This window comes from Phoca vitulina, unplaced genomic scaffold (assembly GCF_004348235.1).
Source record: "Phoca vitulina isolate PV1807 unplaced genomic scaffold, GSC_HSeal_1.0 scaffold2, whole genome shotgun sequence".
Classification (NCBI taxonomy): domain Eukaryota; kingdom Metazoa; phylum Chordata; class Mammalia; order Carnivora; family Phocidae; genus Phoca; species Phoca vitulina.
The window spans coordinates 85,842,379-85,866,236 of record NW_022589705.1 but is presented as its reverse complement, the minus strand read 5'-3'; the positions used below and the strand labels follow the sequence as shown (position 1 = coordinate 85,866,236).

The 23,858-nt window shown below is 37.3% G+C and overlaps 1 protein-coding gene across 18 annotated transcripts in view; it reads right to left on the bottom strand.

Annotated features, from left to right (window-relative positions):
• Positions 1-23,858, bottom strand: part of EIF4G3 (eukaryotic translation initiation factor 4 gamma 3) — a 333,115-nt gene that overhangs the window by 186,887 nt on the left and 122,370 nt on the right. For 17 of the 18 annotated variants that reach the window (XM_032391835.1, XM_032391889.1, XM_032391850.1 and 14 more), the window contains exon 3: positions 19,192-19,320. The exons of the other annotated variant lie outside the window; for it this stretch is intronic. In XM_032391835.1, coding sequence (XP_032247726.1) covers positions 19,192-19,320 — 129 coding nt within the window. The remainder of the gene's footprint in view (positions 1-19,191; positions 19,321-23,858) is intronic. 18 annotated transcript variants of the gene reach the window in all.

Sequence of the window (23,858 nt, the reverse complement as noted above, 5' to 3'; positions counted from 1 at the left end):
TTATTATATTTTCAAAGCAAACATTTTATAGTAACTCTCTTATAAGATTATGTATTTCACAATTTTTTTTAAAAGATTTTATTTATTTGTTTGACAGAGAGCGACACAGCGAGAGAGGGAACACAAACAGGGGGAGCGGGAGAGGGAGAAGCAGGCTTCCCGCCGAGCAGGGAGCCCGATGCGGGGCTCGATCCCAGGACCCCGGGATCGTGACCTGAGCCGAAGGCAGACACTTAACGACTGAGCTACCCAGGTGCCCCTCACAATAATTTCTTAAAACAGTAGGAGCTCCTAACAAAAGTAAGCAGAAGGATTAGAGATGGTGAAGCTGGGCTACCACAATGCATGACTTCAGGAGCTATACAGTGTACAGCCTAGCAGGTTGTTGGTGGCCACACTGGTGCAGATAAAAGCACAGTGCAGGGACGCCTGGGTGGCTCAGTCGTTAAGTGTCTGCCTTCGGCTCAGGTCATGATCCCAGGGTCCTGGGATCGAGCCCCGCATCGGGCTCTCTGCTCCGCGGGAGGCCTGCTTCTCCCTCTTCCACTCCCCCTGCTTGTGTTCCCTCTCTCGCTGTGTCTCTCTCTGTCAAATAAATAAATAAATATATATATTTAAAAAAAAAAAAAGCACAGTGCAGGATATAACTGGAAGTCAGTCAGTGATGATTAAAGGCTTACCAAAGGGTTAAATTACAACTTAGTTTAGCTTAGTTTAGCTTTACTAAGTAATAGACCTTTTTTTTTTTACAAAGTCCATCAACACAGGTATTTGAATTTCTACAGCAGAACCCTGCATCTTGGGAGCCAGAATAGAAGAAAATATCTACTAGGTTAGATTGATTCAGGGATGGGGACTGGCAAAATAAAGAAACTGAGGAAAGAAAGGGACCTGGGGGTTAACAGTGATTAATGATAGGATCAAGACTAAACCAGAGGAATGTGAAGGTGGGAAGGAACTTGTCATATTGAGACTAGAAAGGGATTACAGAATTAAAGGGTTGTAGGCTGCAAAACAGGTACAATAGGACAGAACATGAGAAAGGCAGAAGCTGGAGGCTGTGCTCAGATAATTTTTAGACTTTCCAAAACTCAAAAGCAGAACAGTTCTATGTAGAGAGCAGATCGAGACCAGCACTCTTCAATGGAAACACAAGCCACATAACTAACTTAAAAATTTCTGGAAGCCACATTAGAAAAAGTAAAAATAAATAGGCAAAATTAATTCTAGTAATAGGTTATTTAACCCAATATACCCACAATTTCAACCTGTATGCATTATAAAAACTGAGACATTTGGTGTATTTTACACTTTATAGCACATCTCAATTTGCACTAGCTGTTTCATGTGCTCAAAAGCCACAGGTAGCTCTAATGGCTATTGTCCTGGACAATGCAGGTCTAGGACTGTGTCCATATGGGTTGCACTCCACGTATCCACGTATGTTTGCTCTGGGGAAGTGAGAGAAGGAAGGCTGAATCTAAGAGCCCACAGCAATGGTTGGATGGGCCAAAAATGAATTCCAGAAGTCCTCATGGTAGATGGCAGAAAGCAAAGTGGAGAAGTAAATTGTGAGCCAAATGCTAAAATCCTCAAAGAATGGGGAAATCTGCCCAGCAAAATTAGGGATGATAGTAATAAGAAAAGCAGTATATGCATTTTACTGCACATGGGTCAAGGGCATGGACTTAGGAAGGGTCAGAACAATGCCTGCCTCCTAGGATTTCGAGGAAAGTAAGTTACATAAAGGTAACTCCGAGGAGACAGTGGGAGGGTGAGAGAGTTGGAGGAAAGGGTGCTAAGTCAGAAACCTGATAACTGGACCTTTCCAGAAGGTCCAGTAGCAGAGATTCTACAAGCACTCTACAGGCTATGGAATAAAAGTATAAGCAGAGAAGCAAATAAATAGCAGAAGGCAAGTTTACTGATTCTAGAAATATTCTGGAGTTTAGAGAATAGTCACATAAACTTTGGAATATTTAATCTTCTCAGAGATAAGTGGCTTAAATACAGAGTTGGAAATTTATAAGGAAAGTAATTATCACACTTTAACTTTGTGAGATGGCCTTTTCCAAAAACAGCCATTTGTGCTTAGCACACAGTATGCACTATACAAATACCTGGCATCCAAATTATTTGTGGGAAAAATGGCCTTCTAAAAAAATCTGGCTATTTTTTCAACCAGATCATCTTAATAATAAACTCTGGTAAGCAGGAAGGACATATAGTCAATAAGAGAGCTTTAAAAAAGGTTTAAAGGAAAATTAAACCACATAAATCCTATTTAGTGCAATAAATCTATATGGACTCCTATATCTTATTTAGGTCACTTTTAACACTGTCTTACAGCCATAACACTGGGAATACAGCACAGCCATTTTCCTGCAAAAATTTAATTTCTTATTATTTTTAATTCTCATAAAAATCCAGTAAAATCTCTCCAGACATTTTCATGACATTTGTCTTATTACTAGTTCTTCTACAAAACTGTTCATTCTCAATGACATGGCTCATCTAATAAATTAAAAATATGTATATTAAAAATCAAAGTCACTTAATCCAAAACATGGTTCTAATAAATGACTTGAAATAAATCTGAATGAAGCTTCAGGTAAAACAAAATACAATTAATCTACCCAAATACTAATAGATAGTGTATCATCTCTCCTCACCCCGCTTCTCCCATTACGGTCTTAAAGCAGAACAATTCTTGCTTTGCTTTTGATTTATTTAGGAAAAAATATTTCAGCTGTTGAAATAAATGTTTTATGATACTGATTTACAATAAGGGCGAAAACAAACTATAGAAATGTCATGTTATCATTTCAGGTATGATTTTCAAATTTTTTCATCTTGAATTCTATTAAAAAAGTTAATTCTATTCAAAGACTTAACAGCAATGGATCAGACGCCACCTTTAATTTCTTTTGCCCAGGATTCTATAGAGCACTGAGCAAACAGCAAAAAGAGGAGAATATGGTAAAGAAGAACCAGTGAGAGGCCATAATACACTTAACAAAATAAAACGGAGCATGCATAAACCAGAAACGGTGCACTTGGACTTTTTTCCAAATACATCATAATGCAATGAGGACTGTTTCTCAAAGCAAATAATAGATGTGCCTACTAGATAGAATTTTTCCTTTTCATGTACTATAATGTTTGCCTGACAGTTAACAATGCTGAATGATTTCTGGAAAAGTTCACAGATAAACCTCACTGTGTTTCTGGATAACATCAAGGTCATTACCATGGCTTACTGAGTGGTTACCGTGGGATTTCTAAACCACTCTAAATACCAGCTTTGCCTGAGGTGTAAGTCGTGCGTGTGTGTTTTGTTTTTTTTTTAAATAATTCTGCAGGGGAAATATATCAGACAAAATAAATACATTGACAGTCAAACTAATAATTAAATCTTTTAATAATATAAGACAACAGTATCTAATGATATAAGTGCCTATATAGCAAGGTCTGGTTTTCAGCACTATGAACAGTTGGGGAGATGATTTTGAAGTGTTTAGAAAAAGTCCCATAAACATGGCATTAAACGTCATGCCAGAGAAGACAAATAATTCACTTCCTAAATTAATTCCAACTCTAGAGAACAAACTGATGGTTACCAGAGGCGGGGGGATGGGTAAAACAGGTGATGGGGGATGAAGGAGTGCACTTGTTGTGATGAGCATATGGGTGTACGGAACTGTTGCACCACTATATTGTACACGTAAACTAATATTACACTGTATGTTGAATAACTAGAATTTAAATAAAAATTCAAAAAAACACACAACAGTGGGAAAATAAAAACAAACTTAAAAAACAATGTTAAATACTCCAAAACTATTTTAGCACAGGAAATGCAATGAACATTTATTGAGCTTTCAGGACCTCTGCATTCATTATCTGATTTAATTCTCACACCATCCTGTGATGTAGGTACAGGCATACTTTATTATTGTGTTTCACTTTATTGCACAGTGCAGATACCGCTTTTACTGTAAACTGAAGTTTTGTGGCAATGCTACGTTAAGCAAGTCTATCGATGCCACGTTTCCAACAGCATTCACTCACTTCATGTCTCTGTGTCACTTTACAATATTTCAAATATTTTCATTACTATATTTGTTATAGTGATCTGTGATGAGTGATTATGACTCACTCAAAGCTTAGGATGGTTAGCAATTATTTGTAGCAATAAAGTCTTTTTAAATTAAGGTTACATACATTGTTTGTTTTAGAGATAATGCTATGGCACACTTAACAGACTACAGGTAGAGTATAAACATAACTTGTTTGGCACGGGAAAACCAAAAAGTTCCATTTGGAGGGAGTAACTTATCCAAGTTCTCATAATTAACAAGAGGTAGACCTGGGATTCATAACCTGGTCTGTATTTTTTGTTAAGGATTTATTTATTTGAGAGAGAGTGAGCCGGGGGTGGGGCGGGGGAGGGGGGAGACATGGGCAGAGGGAGAGAGAGAATCCCAAGCAGACTCCCCATTGACCGTGGAGTCTGAGGCGGGGCTTGATCCCACGACCCTGAGATCATGACCTGAGAGCCAAAATTAAGAGGCAGAGACTCAACCAACTAAGCCACCCAGGTGACCCTGACCCAAGTGTATTTTTAAAAAGAAACTTCACTTTCTGTAAGGCAGCCTTCATACTGTAGCAAACAGAATTCTTTCCTGTGGTTTATACTTTGGATGTCAGGGTGGAGCTCTCTGCCTTAGAAAAAATGGGAAGACTATAGGATCAATCTCTTTTTAAATTTAAATCAGTAGAGAAAATCTTGCTGGGACTCTATCACTGTTCAACTGTTAGGTTGTACTCGAGGCCTCTCAGAAGTACTCTAGCAGAGAGTATTCATTTCTGAATGGAATCTCTTTTCAACACCAGAGACGTGACTGTTAGAAAATTAAAAGGGCTATATTTTAAATGTTATCTAACACAAACACTGCTCTTACTTAATTGTGGCTTTTGGACATTTTTAAATGAATGTTTTAGGCAATTCAACTATTCATTAAGTCATAATATGTGTTTCATTCTGCATTTGGACCATCCAATTACTCTTACTCTTTCTTACCTCACAAAGAGATATTTAATGAGCATTACTCTACACAAACTGAAGTGTACTTTACTATCATTCATCACCCATCTCAACAGCTGTACCTGTTATACCAGTCTTCTGATCAACCCAATACTAGAAATAATTACCAAAATAAACAGAATTCTAGAATGAGACAATTTTGACAAACTTATTTCACAACATATTCTGTAAACTGAAATAATTAGCACAAAAAAATGATGACCCTTAATCTCTCATATTACATTTCTTTAAATACCTTACCATATAAAATCAGTTACTCAGAGACTGTACTTCTTTGTACCTAACCACCATGACTTTATATAACGCTTATTTGTGGATTATGTTCAGAGAATATTCAGACCAGAAAATGAAACCATTTGCTAAGAAAAGGCAATAAATTCTAATTTCAATATAGTTCTGAACTGATTTTTAAAACCCTAAACCCCTGTCATGGTATCCTGACCAAGGACTTTTCCAGCTTAGGAATCCAATCTTAAATATTTAATTCATGGGGCTTCTGACTTCCGCTATGGTCAGATGATCTCTGAGTACTGGAATGGAGCCCAGCCACCAGCTCCTCAATCTACAATCAGCAGGGAGTCTGCTTGTCCCTTCCCCTGTTCTCTATGCCCCTCCCCCTGTTCATGGGCAGGCCCTCTCTCACTCTCTCTAAAATAAATAAATACAATCTTTAAAAACATTTAATTCATGATAAAGGACAGCTGGAATACTGAGAAAAGATTCCCACACACTTCCTCAAAATAAACCTCCTCAGAGCCAGCTCTCTAAAGATTCAACAATAGAGTATTTGGCTCTTTTTTAGTTAAGTTTGTACCTGTAAAATAAAGTTTTGCTGAACTATACAAAAACTTGTCTGTTTAGCCAACTAAAGCACCATGCAAACAGCCACAAAGTGACACTTCTGGAATATTTCATTTAGGGCTATTTTCATCCATCAAAGATTTAAGGACTTACTTATGGTTCAGATCAGATACTATACTAGTTATATGGAAGAATGAAAACCTTGCCATTTAAAATTTGAAAACAACGTACTGCAGCTGTAAATCCAGGAAGAGTTGACTGTACTGACACCAAAAGCACCTGCAACCAGTGTGTTCCTCCTCTGCTTGTAACAGAAGGCCCAATTATACAACACCTGTCAGGATAGAATTTTGTTCTATCATCAAAATAAATCAGTATACATTAGCAATAGTGTAAAAACCTTTTGAATATAGACTGTGATACAAAGTATATCACCAGTAAGTAGTTATTAACGGTTTCCTGTAGACACCAGACAGAAGTGATTTCTCAAAGCCACCTTCCCTAAATTAAGAAATGGCCCAATTCATCGAGTTTGTATGTCGTCTAAAAGTACTCCCTTTCACTGAAAGCTACTCCCAGCAAAGAACACCTAAGAAGTATCATTTAGGGAGTGGGTATTTCCTGTTCCACAGTTTTCTTCTCAACATTGGAGTTACCTTGGGCCCCATCCCAAGCAATTAAATGCAAATCTCTGAAGAATGAGACCCAGGCATCGGAATGTTCTAATGGCAGCCAGGATGAGAACCACTGATACGTTTCTCATTTCTGAGCAGTGACATTATATGGAACAGGAAAGCATTGCCTAAGTTTACCACTATTTCTGTATTCTTTATACTTAAGTTCAACACTTAAATGCTATGGTTTTCCACCTAGACAATGATGGACTCCTATGATAGAACTGCTTTCACAATATACCTAGATCTGGGGCGCCTGGGTGGCTCAGTCGTTAGCGGCTGCCTTCGGCTCAGGTCATGATCCCAGGGTCCTGGGATCGAGCCCCACATCGGGCTCCCTGCTCGGCGGGAAGCCTGCTTCTCCCTCTCCCACTCCCCCTGCTTGTGTTCCCTCTCTCGCTGTCTCTCTGTCAAATAAATAAATAAAATCTTAAAAAAAAAAAAACCAATATACCTAGATCTGACAGGCTATTTGCTTTCCCACAATACTATATACTCTTCCTTGTTTAGCTTTTCCAGCCTAACAACCCAGTACCAGGTCCTCCAGGCTACTGGACTAAAAGCACTGGTCTGCCTATAAGGGAGAATTCAGTGCCTGGTTCACTGAATTCCCAGGTAGCAAAGGTATTCTATAATCTGTGCACTGCTGGCCCTGTGCTTCCAATGTCCGTATCCGCTATTCATCTCACCTCCTGTACTTTCTACATCTCTACTACTTTTCTCCCTCCATCGCTCCCATCTTTAGTTTCTGGTTTCTTCTCCTACTTTTCATACAAACATTCCTAGCCAGACTCCCCATCCCATTCATTTGTCACACTGGATAGAATCTTCACTCCAGGTCCTGTTGAATCTCTGTTAAGACTAGCTCCTCCTCCACTAATTTCTTGAATTCCAGATTTAGATGTGTGGCTCTACATTTAAGAACCAGAAGCCTAAATATTATGTGGCTGAATTTTTATAAAGCCCCAAGTTTGCAAATTTAAGTTGCTTCAGGTGACTGTTTTTACTATTTCATAAAAATAACGTTGTTAAGCGGTGGTTGTAGTATTCCCAAAAGTATTTATGAAAGCGGAGTTTGTTTAAACTAAACCTGAAATAAAGTACTATGGTGAATTATGAGAAAGCAAGGAAGAGTGCCAAGAGTTAGGATCTAGGGATATGGACTTGATCCCTTACCAATGCTACCTAAGGTCCTGAAGCAAATCATTTCATATTTCCCACTCAAACCTCCCAATATATAAAATGGGAATGATCCTATCTATCTCATAGTGTTTCTGTAGTAATATAATACAGTGAACTGAGAAGTGCTCTGAAAACTCTAACCTATAAAGCAATCTATCACCAAGATATTATCCTCAAATACTATAATCTGATGAGTACACAATAAACACTAGCTCACACTGTTATAATTCAAGTTGTATTACGAAGGACAGCTTTTAGTTTAAATTATTTCTCAATGTTTCAACAGTCAGGTCTTCCTACCACTGTCTATTTGTTCAAAAGTTGAAATTTTTGAGAATTTATTATTCTGATTCCTACCATATTAGATCTACTTATAGAGACTGTTACAGCAATGGCTTTTCATGTAAGATAATCTTTTCAAAGACACTCTAAGGATGGCCATTCTTCAAGAAATCTGTATTTCCTTTTTTTGTTGTTTTTTTTTTTAAGATTTTATTTATTTATTAGAGTGAGAGAGAGAGCACAAGCTGGAGGGAGGGGCAAAGAGAGGGAGGCACAGGGAGTCTGAGCAGGAAGCTGGGATCATGACCTGAGTTGAAGGCAGACACTTAACTGACTGCGCCACCCAGGCGCCCCAAGAAAACTGTATTTCTTAAGGCTTTTGGAGAAGTCAAACTAAGCAGAACACAAAGATTCAGTGAAGGGTGCCTTCTGTATGCAACCAGCTTTTAACAGCTTTAATCTTTTCTATAAACTGTACAAAGTTCTATAATCTCATTTTCTAGTATGCATTTCAACAGTGGTTTTTTGTTTTCCTCTTTTGGTTTTATATCTTCCTAAAACTTCACTATTATGGAAGCTAAAAGATAATCACTCTCAAAACCAAAGAGATAGTAGAACAAATGCCTTCTAGGTCTTTGATATTTATTCTCTTTGCCTGTTGGCCAGCCTCCAGTTTTTCTGCTCCTTCCCTTCCTTCTTACAAGTTGCCAAATGGTTATGTAAATAAGCCAGCTGGCTTCTGAGTCATCACTTCCACATCCAACTTCTCTAATTCTCAATGTGAACCTTAATACGCTCTATGAACCTTAACAGCCCTTGAAATTTTTCAATGTCTTTTTGAACATAGCAGCTGGACTTTCAGGGATTTTTCCCACCCTGATAGGGTTGTTATTGATACCTGTTGCTCACATTCTAGCAAGTATATCTATCATCCCTTCTAAACATGCCTTTCCTCTTGGTAACCCAAGGACCTAAAGAGACATTTCTCCAAAAAATATACACAAATGGCGAATAAGCACATGAAAAGATCAACATCACTAATCATTAGTGACATGCAAATATATTCTCTCTCTCTGTCTCACCCATACGAATTTTCTGACCCCAGCATTAAGTTTGCTATTATCAAAAGGAGCATATTCTGAATGACAGTAGACATAAACTGGCCAACTCAAAGCTGAAAGTATTAAAAGGAAAGTTAGTTACTACACAAAAGTTCTTGATTCCTAGTATTAAAACAGATAAAGCACTATGGCAATTTACAGCTGTGTTTACAATCAACACCATCATAACAAGAAGTACACCAAGCTCGGGTATGAATTAAATAAAACCTACAATCCCAAAGCATAATGTAACAATCTTCCATTCAGATCATCTGTTCATTTATTTTCAATTTTTTTATCTTCTACTATATGCCTTTAAGACTAAACATTTCCTCTGAATACCACTTTATTCGCATGAATAGGATTCACAAAATCTTACATGAAGTGATATCTCTCATTCATTTCCAAAGATAACATTCACAGTTTTGGTTTTATCTTTAATTCAAGAGATTTATAAACTTCCAAATAAATAGATTTTGTTATTTACTCCTACATTATGTTTAAGATTATGGAAAATACAAAATTATGTTCAACTAAAATAAATCATAATTCTGGTAAGCTTTTTTAAAAACAGTAATTATGTTCTGTATTTTAGCTTAAACATAATTTAGATTGTTATTCTTTTGTTGTTAAGCTCTAATTCTGTCACATATTCAAAAAAGGATGTCAAAAAAGAAAAAGAAAAAAAGGGTATAACTATATTGGAATCTGACATTTTTCTCTCAGCCTAACATGAACAAATTTTTTAAATGCCCTCTGAGTACTTGAAAAAATAAAAAGCACGATCTTAGTTGAATAAGAAAAAAAATATTTAAACAAATTTAATAATTATTATTTCAATGAAATTATCAGTAGCTTTTTAAATCTTTTATCTTAGATGAAACAGTAAAAAGTTATCTACAGGGGCACCTAGGTGGCTCAGTCGGTTAAGCGACTGCCTTCGGCTCAGGTCATGATCCCAAGGTCCCGGGATCGAGCCCCGCATCCGACTCCCTGCTCAGCGGGAGGCCTGCTTCTCCCTCTCCCACTCCCCCTACTTGTGTTCACTCTCTCGCTGTGTCTCTCTCTGTCAAATAAATAAAATCTTTAAAAAAAAAAAAGTTATCTACATATTGTTAGTTTGATACTTACAATGTTCAAATCATGGATATCCTCAATCATTTTTATTATGACTAAATGTGTATAAAATTTTCATACATAGTATTCCTGTGCTGATATGTATGTAGTATTTATATATTTATATCTTTATCTCTTTATTTAAAACAAGTTCAACTATTTGTATCATTTGCCTAGATCAGAAGCTGACAAACTATGGCCCTTGGCGTGTGTTTTTCTAAGGCCAGCTGAACAAAATTTTTCATATTTAAAGGAAGAGAAGAAGGAGGGAGAGAGGGACGGAAGGGGGTGTTGAGGGGACTGAGGGAGGAGAAGGGGGAGAGAAAAGAATGTGGGGAGGGGAACCAGGAGGAGGAGTGGGAGGAGAATAATATGCAAAAGACTATCTGGCCCACAAAACCCAAATTTTTACCAGCTGGCCTTAACAGCTTAAGTGTGCTGATCTATGTCAGGGGTTGGCAATTTTTTTCTATGAACGTTCAGACAGCAAATATTTTAGGCTTTGGAGGCCATACAATCTCTAGTAACTCTTCAACTCTGCAGTTGTAACCCAAAAACAAAATCCATAAATAAATTAGTACGGCTGTGTTCCACTAAAAAAAACCTTTTTTTAAAGATTTTTTTTATTTATTTGACAGAGAGAGAGAGCACAAACAGGGGGAGCAGCAGAGGGAGAAGGGAGAAGCAGGCTCTCTGGGGAGCAGGGAGCCCAATGCAGGGCTTGATCCCAGGACCCTGGGATGGTGACCTGAACCAAAGGCAAACGCTTAACTGACTGAGCCATTCAGGTGCCCCCACCCTCAGTAAAATTTCATGTACCAAAAACAGAAGAAGGGGGTCCGCTGAAGTGAAGTTGCAATTTTCAGGACCATAAAATCTAAAAAATCTGAATGTCAAAGCCAGTGAAAAATAAATTGATGGCACTCACGTGAATTTCTCTGCTAAAACTAGGGGAAATAAGTGAAATGTGAAATTCCAAAGTGGTAAAATTGCAAGGAAAATGCTGAGAGAAAGCACTACCTATTAAAACAGATGAGTGGTAGCCCTAGAAATCAAGAAAATGCAGAATCAGACTTAAAAATACAAAGAACACACTGATGGTTGCCAAAGGGAAGGGGGCTGGAGGAATGAGTGAAGAGGAGTAAGAGATATAGGCTTCCAGTTAAGGAACGAATAAGTCACAGGAATAAAATTTACACCATAGAGAATATAGTCAGAAGTTTGGAATAGCATTGTATGGTGACAGATGGTAGTACAATTGTGGAGAGCACAGTATAAGGTACAGAGTTGCTGAATCACTATGTTGTACATCTGAAACTAATGTAACATTGTGTGTGGACTATCCTCAAATAAGAGGACAAGGAGGAGGAGGAGGAAGCAGTGCTCGCTCCCCTCAGGATGTGTCCAGAGAAAGCAACTCTAAAGATGTGAAAGATAGAATCCTAAACCTTTTTCTCCTTGACAGAGCTTGGATAAAAACGAACATCATCAACAAAACCTGACATATCAAAGACAACAGAAGAAATGTCTATGAAATCACAGTTTTTACAGACTGATTCTTACAAAATTTTTGGCTTTCTAAAACAAAGTTGAATTAATGTAGGATTTTAAAACTTTCACTCTTTATACTTTAATATTTCAAAATATAAGTTCTCGTCTTATATATTTGCCAAACAGAATCTACAACTTGGAGTTTAGGGTGACGAAAATCTGAATAATTACAACTTAACTATCATCCCTACAGCAACAGTTAAAAAAAAAAAAAACCAACTAAAGAAATTTTGAATGAAAATCACTAAGGTTTTCTAGATACATGCAATGAAAAGTATGATCAAGCATATAAAAATTACTTTAGGCATGTTTCATGGTAAGTTACAAGACTGCATAAAAAATGAAATTCACCTGATAGAAAAACATTTGAAGTCCTACCTTATAAATATGGTTACAACTGTTTTAATAATAAAAACAAAAAAGACAAAACAGCTGAAATTCTCCAAACAAATACGACAACATTAAAACAATCTGAACAATTAGAGGAAAAAGCTTATCACAATTATTTAGCATATACCAGATGAAACCACAGACATAAATGATCTGGATATTTTACAGGTCCTTGTAACTTCTATACTAATGATATTTGTAAAGGTATGTTAATTGGTAAAGTGTTTTTGTTTTTTTTTTTTAAAGGTTTTATTTCTTTGACAGAGAGAACACAAGCAGAGGGAGACAGGGAGAAGCAGGCTCCCCGCTGAGCAAGGAGCCCGATGCGGGACTTGATCCCAGGACCCTGGGATCACGACCCGGGCCGAAGGCAGCCGCTTAACCGACTGAGCCACCCAGGCGTCCCTAATTGGTAAAGTGTTTAAGGACAGTATGTGTTGAAGAAGTTTTCACGAAGGTATAAATTTTTAAGTACATACATTAACAATTAGGGGGAAAAAAAGAAACAGATGATTTGGCACCATGAGGGCCAACTCAATACAGTCAGTACTGCAGGTTTCTGAACCCACATCAAATCCCTATGTGGTGGGAATGCAGCTTCCAAACACAACCCATCTCAAAAAAAGACTGCCTTAGATAGCCATGATGTGTTCCATAGAGAAAAGGGGAGTAAAACACAATAAATTTTGCTTTGCTTTTTTATAGAAATTCAATACTCATCTATTTCAATAATGAAATATGAAAAAAATTTGAAAGCTTCCTCTATTTTATCCTGCTTATTATAGCAAGACTATCAGAGTTGTCAAATCAGAATTTATTTTCTTCATGAAAGAAAAAAAAACACAAAAAAAGTATAAAAGCTTGCATGCAGTAAATAAAATCACTATTTATCTTAATCATAAAGAAAAAGCAATTTGCAAAGCCTAAAATAATCGGTAAATCAAGAACTGCAAAGAAACTTGAGAATTTTTCTGTAGTAAAATAAGACTTCTGAAAGGAAATTGAAGTCTGGAAGTTGGATAAAATGAAGAGACTACAGAGACCATGAATCATCTGAAATGTACTAATAACGAAAATTATAGTGTTTAAAAAAATATCATGGTACACTTATCATGATGAGCACTGAGCAATGTATACAATTGTTGAATCACTGTACTATACACCTGAAACTAATAAAACACTGTGTTAATTATACTGGAATTAAAATAAAAAACTTAATAAAATTAAAAAAAGAAGAAATATCATGACCAAGAACTATTCCTCCAAGAAGTCCTTTGCTTAGTATTTCCAGAAACAATGAAAAATTGAACCAGGGGATCATATGCCAATCACCATTCTCAGTCCAGTATAAAACATGACTGAGTTGATCTCTCAGAAGAAAGGGAAACCAAAAGAAATTTCCAGAAAGCATACAGAAATTTCCAGAAGCATACAGAAATCATCTGTTGCTCCACTTCTTTGGCAATGTTCTGACCACACTTTCTCACTACCTACTGTGAACATAGCTTAGGAGTCACGCAGTCACACAGTGACATCAAGAGAGAAAAAAAAAAAAAGGCCTCGATGTTGAACCTGGTAATCAGTGCCAGTCTGATCTCCTTGTTTGGTAATTTAGCTCAATTCTGTGAAAATTAACTGAGTTAAAGCAAATGTGTAACTACAATTAAGCAATAAGTAGGAAACCTTTTTGTTTAACTTAAGATAATCCAAATAACAAACTTCTGATATTTTTTAAAAAGATAAAAAATAAAATTATGTAAAAGTTTGCCTAATTTTAAATAAAAAATACATCAATCAAAAGATTTTCATAATAAGAACCACCTACTCTGAACTAGTTTCTAAAACCCATGAAAAAGGGCACCTGGGTGGCTCAGTCTTAAGCGTCTGCCTTCTTCAGCTCAGGTCATGATCCCAGGGTCCTGGCATGGAGCCTTGCATTGGGCTCCCTGCTCAGGGGGGAGCCTGCTTCTCCCTCTCCCTCTGCTGCTCCCCCTGCTTTATGCTCTCTCTCTCAAATAAATAAATAAAATCTTTAAAAAATTAAAAAAAAAACATGAAGATCTTAAAGGGAATTCTCATTTAATACAAGCCTCTTGTTTACAAAGGGAAAAACTGCGCATTAATAAGAACTTCCACTGAGTCAAAATTTGAAATAATACTGGCAGCGCTGAGACTCTTAATTCAGGTCTCCTGACTCCTGGGAGAGTGCATTTTTCTATTTACTTTGAAATCTGTCCCAAAAGATACTTTTAAATTTCAAATTCTTCACCATTTCCCAAGTAAGGGCATTTTGGGTTTATAGATTGTTAAAGTGCTGCCATTTCAGGGTAAATGAAAAGAATGCACACCTAAAAAGACTCTTGTCTCCCTCAAATTTACTGTAGTTTGAAAATATCCTTTTAACTATTAATTTCTTATAGACTAATAGTCCAAAATTTTTCACTTTGATACAGAGGGGGCCCCTGGGTGGCTCAGTTGGTTAAGCCTCGGACTCTTTTTTTTTTTTTTTTTAAAGATTTTATTTATTTATTTGACAGAGAGAGACACAGCGAGAGAGGGAACACAAGCAGGGGGAATGGGAGAGGGAGAAGCAGGCTTCCCGCCGAGCAGGGAGCCCAATGCGGGGCTCGATCCCAGGACCCTGGGATCATGACCTGAGCCGAAGGCAGACTGAGCCACCCAGGCGCCCCAAGCCTCTGACTCTTGATTTCAGCTCAGGTCATGATCTCAGGGTCATGAGATAGCCTGCTTAAGATTCCCTCTCTCTCCCTCTCCCTCTGTCCTCCCCACCCCCACTCTCAAAAACAAAACAAAAAAACAAAAAACCACCACAACCCAAAAAACCTCCAGAGGGGAGAGGACTGGAAAGATTTAGAAGTCATGTAACAATGAAAATGCAATAAAGCCTTAAAATTTGGCATGTGCACACACATAATGTAAAATCCTATCTTGAAGGGAAAGAAGCAGATGAAGAGGTTGCCACTGATGATTTAAGAAATAGATGGGGGCGGGAGGAGGGGGCCTGGGTGGTTCAGATGATTAAGTGTCTACCTTTGGCTCAGGTCATGATCTCTGGGTCCTGGGATGGAGCCCTGCATCAGGCTCCCTGCTCAGCAGGAAGTCTGCTTCTCCCTCTCCCCCCGCTCATGCTTGCTTGCTCTCTCTCTTTCTCAAGGGAATAAATAACATCTTAAAAAAAAATAAGAGACTGGGCGCAATTTTCTACCTTTTCCTTCTTTTATGTTTCAAAGCTATGAAATTCACTTTTCTTCAACTTAGCTGCTTTCACTTAAATCCTAACAGATTCATTTAGTGTCAAACATTAAGTCACAGATGCAGGTAGCTACTTGGGACAAAAAGATCTGATTCACAGAAGCAGGTGAGACTCATCAAAAAGGGCATGTGGCTGAAAGAGTGTCTTTATTCTTATCTTCAGTCGATTTGTGCGTAAGACTAAACCATACTAACTACTAAAAGAAAATAACCAAGGTTGGCCTCTTCTTTTATCCTGCAAAAGGATAAAGCAAAGACCTGGAAGAGATCTTCAACTCTTGGAGAGAGCTTCTGAATTTCACAGTAATACCAGTCATGTAGCTAAATTAGATGAGTCAGACACACATACACACACATGCATGCACACACACAACACACACACGTATAAATCCTGAGAACCAAGTCTGACAGGCATGAAAATAGTAAATGTCACTTACTGAGAGTATTCAGCATATCCTATTCTAAGGCAGGATTTTATATAATCTTCATAATAACCTTATTGAAGGGTGGTTGAATCCTAATTCTTACCTATATAGCGGATGATGAAACCATGTCCTAGAAATATTAAATAATTTACATATCATGTAACCAGAAAGTGAAAGACTGAGCCCCACAAGCTAGGCCTGTTTGAATCCAAGCCTGTAATCCTTTTTCCTCTATTTGAAGGCTCTGCTTTCCATTATGATCCACGAATATGTCAACTGTTAAATCTAAAGAGACTGAGTTCCCCACAAAACTCCTCAATTTTCTAAGCATGCCACTCAGAAAAAATTCCTCACTCTATCAACAGAGGTTAAGACATTGTTAGGGAACAAATGAAATCAGCCTCTGTTTGAAAGGGAAGGGAAAAAGGGGATTGTGACCACGTGTGATTTACTGGGTTCCTTCATCAAGTAGGCAATATGGTAGCAAAAGAGACCACAAAGAAAAGCAAGATAGATAATACATGGTGACCCTTCTCCTAGATCAATGTACTCTTGACTTCTAAAGTCAACTAATAAAATCGCATACATAAAGGCATTTGTGGGCTCAACAACTGAGACCACAGGGAGATCTTTCTTTTTTAAATACAAACTCTGCATTTTTAAGCAGCAAGGTCTTTCAGAAAACTTAAGTGCTTTGAGCCAACTGCCTAGGTCAAATCGTAACTTGAAATAATAAGAATTTGAAACTGAAAATTAAGTTATTCCCCTTGTGTGCCACCGATCAGTTGCTTGCCTTTTAAGCTCAAAATTTATCTTGTTTGTCTGTACAGTCAAAATGGATCTGGGCCCCTTAATATTTAAATATTTTTAAATATTTTTCCATTTCAGCTGACACGATGACAGAAATAGTGCAGGAGGAGCCGGTTTTGACTCCTGGTTCCTATTTGGCTTGCACATCAAGCTCCTGCACTATGGGTAGCTCTTCCAGAATCTGGCTTGTCTAGTGCTCAGCTGCCCGAGGGCACATCCTCAGTGTGAGGCTGCTACAGCAGTGTGCAGCAGGCAGCAGGACTCAACGGTTAACAGCTACCCCTGGTATCTTCTTAGGCAGCAAAATACCTCCTCTAAGAACCTACCTGTGAAGAGCTTTCCCTCACCACCCCAGAGGGCAGAATTCTGGCAAGTTGCAGAGAGTGGATTTCTAGTAAGTTCCACTGGAATGTCACCACAACAACTTCTCTACCACTCCGTAAGCCACATCATGCCCTATTCAACAAGGTCTGGATCTCAGCCCAAGATGGGGGAGAAGTCTCTTACCTAACACTAACTACCATTAAAGAAAAAAGGCGGGGGGGAGAGACACAAGGTTTGGTAGGCTTTTTATGAATTTTAAAAACAACATACACTACACATTCGAGTGTGCCACACTTTGACCTACCTACAAAGTCACCTTGGGGGTTTCCAACTTTGAGTGAAGAACAGAACAAAAGAAGACCCTGCAGCAAGTTTAGGTTGTGATGCAAGCTGTTCTACCATGTGGGGCCTATAATCTAGCATATTCAAGGTTATCTAAAGTATCTACGGTAAACAGAGATGCTATATAAGGAGCCTCTAGCCACTGCACACTGCAGCAGCTCTTCGCTAAAGGAGACTGGCACTAGAGGATCCAGCTTTCCCCAACACTCAATAGACTACATTTCCAGCAAGTTCCAGAGGAAGGATTTCTATCATATTCCACTGATAAAATACTACACTGACTTCTATACGATTAGGTGAGCCACACCCATGCACTCTCCAGTATCAGCCCGGGAGAAGAAGGCTCTTTCATATGTATTCTGTCTCAGCCCCAGGATAAGCATCTGCTCCTTGTATTTGCTATTTGTATATTCTTTAGAGTTCTCTTTCTTTAATAAGCCAATCCCTCATTACTCCAATCCTCAGTTATACTGAATAATCTCTTTTTTAAAATAATCTATTACACCCAACATGGAGCTCAAACCCACAACCCCCAGATCAAGAGTCACATTCTCTACCTACTGAGCCAGATGGGTGTCCCCTGAATAATCTTTTATATTAAATTTTCCCTTTTCACATAACTACATAGTTTTCCCTCTTGATTAGAATTGTACTAATACAGAATATTAATAGCTAGGGTGGTTCTGCTCAGTGCCATGAAAACCAACACAAGAACCTCCTTTTTAACAATTAAGAGTTCATTTTGACATATTAGTTTTAAAACTCAAAATTAAATAGGAATGATTTAAACCAAGTTTAAGCATAAAACTAAGTGCAAATTAATTTATGTATTTCTTAAAATATCAATCATGGTTTGGTAAGTTGTACATTCCTTCTCCAAATGTTCTACAGTCTTTAAACGAACATTAATCAGCTCTGTAACTTACAATCACCAGCTTTTAGCATTACTTTGAGTAAGTAATATTTTATCTCTCTTATTATGTAAGTTCTAAATAAGAGGCCTAAAATAGGGAAGCAACAACTGAAAATAATAAGTTTTCATTATTAAAAGGAGCAGTTGTTAGGTATAAACACTGACAATACCCAACAGCATGGGTCAAAGAGCTTGACTCCACATTCCAGTAAGAGACTTCATAATTCTAGAATGCTCTTAACCACAACGAAGCCCAAACAAGCATATAATGGTCGAATGGTACAAGCTAATCAATATCTTGGGAAATGGCTCTAAAATGAAGGGGACCCATAGTGACTTCTTACAACAGTGTTTCAATGTCCCCTGCACCTGTTAATTGGAAATACATTATGAAGTACACATTCTTTAACAATCCAACATAAGTTTAAGTCTAAGAAAGTCCAATAACCTATTTATGAAATCAAAAACCAACCCAACGAACAAAGAAGCCCACTACAATTGCTCTAAGAGGTAAAAACACCCATTTCGTTTTAAGTAGAAAATAACCACCACCACTCCACCAAAAAGAGAGAAGGAAGACTAGCAGATTACACACTAGAAAACACACAAGTGCTTTGTGGTGTTTTAAAATGGACTTTATAACCATACTCTTATTTCTTAAACAATAAAAAAGGAAAACGAAATATCACTGACAGCTCACTTTGAATGACTACATAAATACAACTGTATAAAAGTCAGTAGCCACAATTATGAGGTGTGTCTAAAAAAAATACAAAATAAATTAATTAAATAAAAACTATTCTTCAAGTAATGTTGTATGTTACTGCTCTGAAGTTTGCTTTAGAAAACCAGAAAAACTGCTTTTATATGGAAATTCCTTTAAAAATAAAGTTTTTCTTACTTGAGAGAGTCCAGGGGACGATGCATGTCCCGGGGGCGTTGCCGCAAGATTTGGATGCCCCTTATTTATTTCATGTGTTGAATAAGGGGAAGGGGTCGGGGGTCCCGGTTGTCTTGCTACTTGTGTTACCTGTGAGGAAATCAATATTTAGTAAGAGTTTTATACTAGTAACCCAATCTTAATAAATATTGCTGAATTGGTTAATTTTTAAAATTGAATTCTCTACCTCACAATTTATACTAAAGTAAGTGCCAGACCGACTAAAGACTTAAAATTTCAAAATGGAGCAATAGAATGATTAGAAAAAACAACAACAAACATTACTATTATCATCAGTTAGGATAAAAGATTCTTGAAGCATAATCTAAAACCAAAAACATTAGGGGCACCTGGGTAGCTCAGTCAGTTAAGCATCTGACTTTGGCTCAGGTCATGATCTCAGAGTCCTGGGATCGGACACTGCATCAGGCTCCATGCTCAGTTTGGAGTCTGTTTGTCCCTCCACCTCTCCTCCCCCCGTGCATACTCTCTCTCTCTCTCTCAAATAAATAAATTCTTTATAAAAAAAAATTAAATAAAACCAAAACCCTTAAAGGAAAATTATGCTAAATGCAAGAAGGTAAACATAAAACTACATGTTGTACAATGCCACTTATATGATTTTGTACAAGAAACAAAAAAGAAACAAATGATTGCAAGAGAAAGAGAGTAACTACAGAGGGGGCACGAGGTTGTTTTCAGAGTGAAGTAACTGTTCTATATCTTGACTGTACTGGGGACTACATGTCTCTAGGTGTTTGTCAAAACTCACAGAACTGCACACTAAAAAGGAGAATTTTACATTATGTAAATTATACCTCAATAAACCTGAACAAAATGGGGCAACTTACAGAGCATAATCTCATTTTATAAAACAGTACACCTAAATATACATGTATAGTCACATGTGTGTGTATTTCTATACATACATCTTTGCCTCCATTCTATGTCTAACATATATGAGTATATATAAAATGCACACACATATACACATACAGGTGTAAGTGTCATATTAAAAAGATCTGTAAGGAGATACACAAAGATCTTAACAGAAAGCATTACAGGTATTTTTTTTTCTCATTTTTATTTTCTAATATAGTTTAATAATCATGAACTTGTATAGAAAAATAATTAGCATATGTCTTTAAGTAAACAAAAATTACATTTTCCCACTTAGCATTGGCAATAAGTTGCCCATCAGCCTATGATGGAAATGAAAACAGTTTACCCAGACCCCCTCCTAAAGCCTAGCAATCAACCCTAGCCAGCTCATCTCTAACACTATCTAACCCAGACTAGCACTGACAGTTTGGCAAACCCCCATGAATGGGGGGCAATTCTGCAGTCATCAAATGAGAAAAAATCCATTCTCCTTAAGGTGAGGTTCTCAAATTTTAGGGGGGCCATGAAACCTTTACAATCTAGTAGAAACTACAGACCTCTCCTAGGATATTTTTAAATGCATAAAATACATAGGATAATGACAAAACTAATTATATTGAAATACAGATATTAAAATACTAAGATACCCATCACCGTTCTGCATGGAGCACTGGGTGTTATACGCAAACAATGAATCATGGAACACTACATCAAAAACTAATGATGTAATGTATGGTGATTAACATAATAAAAAAAAATACTAAGCTAAATTTGTGATATAGTAATATATGTGTTCTTCACTAATGTATGAAAAAAATAAGAACTAGGGACAGTTGTTGCCTACATTCATAATTCAAAGAAATGATAACATTCAATTAGATATTTTCTCCATCTAAGTTCTCAGATCCCCTGATTTCTCTCACAATTGAAAACTCTCCCCAGGTAGAAAGGAAAGTGGTTTCCAAATGATACTAACTTTTCCTGGAATTCACTCAGTCAGAAGCTCTGAAGAAAGTCTACTCCCCATTAACCTAACTTTAGAATCCCTGATGTCTATCTAAAACAGCTTTAAATACCTACAGGCTCAGCTACAGGTTGCCAAATTAAATGGATTCACAGAGAACTAACCAGAGGCAAAAAGCTTACAGGCTAGAATAGATATGAATGACGCTAACGAAAGTTTAAGACTTAAAGTAATTGTATTTTTCTTTTTTTAAATAGTTCTATGATTTTCTTGAAAAACTTTTCTTCCAATATTGAGTGAAAATTACATTTATATGTCCACAGGTTTACTGTGAAATACTATAGCAGTTATAAATCTCAGGAAAATTTTTCAAAAGGTAAGAACTGGATTACGATTTAAACATCTACTTTAGAAAACCAATAACTAGAAATGAGTTATTTTTGTTTGGTTGGTTTTTTCTTTTTTTTCGTTTTTTGTGTTTGTTTGTTTTTATTTCCTATGTCCTTTTATTTGCTACTATAAAAAATAGACAATTGCCAATGGAATTGCCAACTTAGACATGAGTTCTTGCAGGCAAATTTCTCCTTGACAAGATTTTGTTTTGTTTTGTTTTTTAAAGATTTTATTTATTTATTTGACAGAGAGAGACACAGTGAGAGAGGGAACACAAGCAGGGGGAGTGGAGAGGGAGAAGCAGGCCTCCCGCAGAGCAGGGAGCCCGATGTAGGGCTCGATCCCAAGATGACCTGAGCTGAAGGCAGATGCTTAACAACGGAGTCACCCAGGTGCCCCTCCTTGACAAGGTTTTATAAATGTATCTTATTTCACATGTTTTATAATAAATTATTTTAATATATGGCTAACGTAAAACAACAAAATGGATATTTTTTTTTAACATTAAAAAAAAGAAATTCACACAATGAAATAAAGTGAGAGCAAAGAAGTTAGCTATATAAAATCCATGTTAGGTCAAATCCATGTTAGGTCAAATCTCTAATTCATCCTGATAAAACAAGGATTATTACCGAGGATAATAAATCATTAATAATACAGAAAAACATAAAAAATAAATTGCTATTAAGAACAAATATTGGGACGCCTGGGTGGCTCAGTCAGTTGAGCATCTGCCTTCAGCTTGGGTCATGGTCCCAGAGTCCTGGGATCGAGTCCCACATCGGGCTCCTTGCTCAGTGGGGAACCTGCTTCTCCCTCTACCTCTGCGCCCTTCCCTCTGCTTGTGCTCTCTTGCTAACAAATAAATAAATAAAATCTTTAAAAAAAAAAAAGGAATAAATAGTAAAATATATTACTTCATGCATGTCATTAATAACAAAAGTAAAATTAAAAAAAAACACACACACACAAAAATTTTTTAAAAAGTGACCCTACTGGCAGGTGTCTAAGAAACAGGATATAGGTAGGTACTGTAACTATACCTTGTCTCCAAAACTACAGAGCAGTGTGTCACAACTGTGTTAAAACCATACCCAAAAAGTGATTCCAGTTTGGGGTACATATCCTAAAGATATAATCTCACCTCAAAAATTACGAACTTCAAAGATCTATCCAGCAGCACTACATGATAGCAAAAAAGGTAGAAATAGCAAATAATGGGAAAATAAAGTAACAAGTGGACTAAAGACATAAAAAATATACAGAGATGTGGACTGTTATCAATAGAAATGAATACGTAAAATAATCAGAATAAAAAAGAAAAAATATATTCTTTAGAATTGTAAAGAGATTCTTCTATATACTGACAAAATGGGAAAAAAAAACCCACATGAATGATTTCAGATAAAGGTTAGTATTCATCTGATTCATTTTTCCCTGAAAACTGCTTGCATGTACTTTTTAAGAGTATTGTATCAGCCAATAAAATACAAATGTTTGAGAAAGAGATACAGCATTTTTCCAAAGCCAAAGAATTGTGCTATGACCATATTAAAAATTTCCTTAAAGCAAGCACTAATGAAAAACAACCTGCACAGGCAAATATCCCTGAGGTGTGCAAACTTTGCCATTCCCAAATGGCTATGCCAAACTACAGAAATCCTTCGGTATTGTGTATTTTAGTAGGGCACTCCCTCCCAAAATCGGGGGTTTCTACTAATGAAAACAAGCCAAAGAAAATAAATCTGTATCAAATAATAGGAGAGGGGTAGTGGCTGGTGTGCAATGCTGGCATCCCTCTGCCAGGGATGGGAGCTGAGGTCCGTGGGGAGGGGAAGACGGAAAGAGCAGGGCCAGGTGACCAGGTGGCCCATGTGGCCAGAGAGCACAGGAACTATCTAAGGCCACAGCCTGAAATCCTCCAGGGCCCGTGGCCTACCGAAGGGCCCCCTCAGAGGAACCTCTTAAGGAAATAAAAATGTTCACATAGGCAGGCATTATATACAACAAGGAAGTAAAAAGGACACATGACTGAATTTTGGAAGATGACAAATTACCCCCACTCCCCCCACCAGAAAAAAAATGAAACCAATGCTGCTTCCTTCAGTGATTTGCTTCTAAGAGAAACCTTCAAAAAACAAAAAAAAGTAATAGAACCACAAAAATCTTATCATTCTAAACTTTTCCTAGGGGCGTCTAGGTGGCTCAGTCGATTAAGCATCTGCTTTCGGCTCAGGTCATGATCCCACGGTCCTGGGATCCAGCCCTGCATCAGGCTCCCTGCTCAGCAGGCGGCCTGCTTCTCCCTCTCCACCCTGCTACTCCATCTGCTTGTGCTCTCTCTCTCTCTGTGTAAAATAAATAAAAATCTTTAAAAGAAAAATTTTTC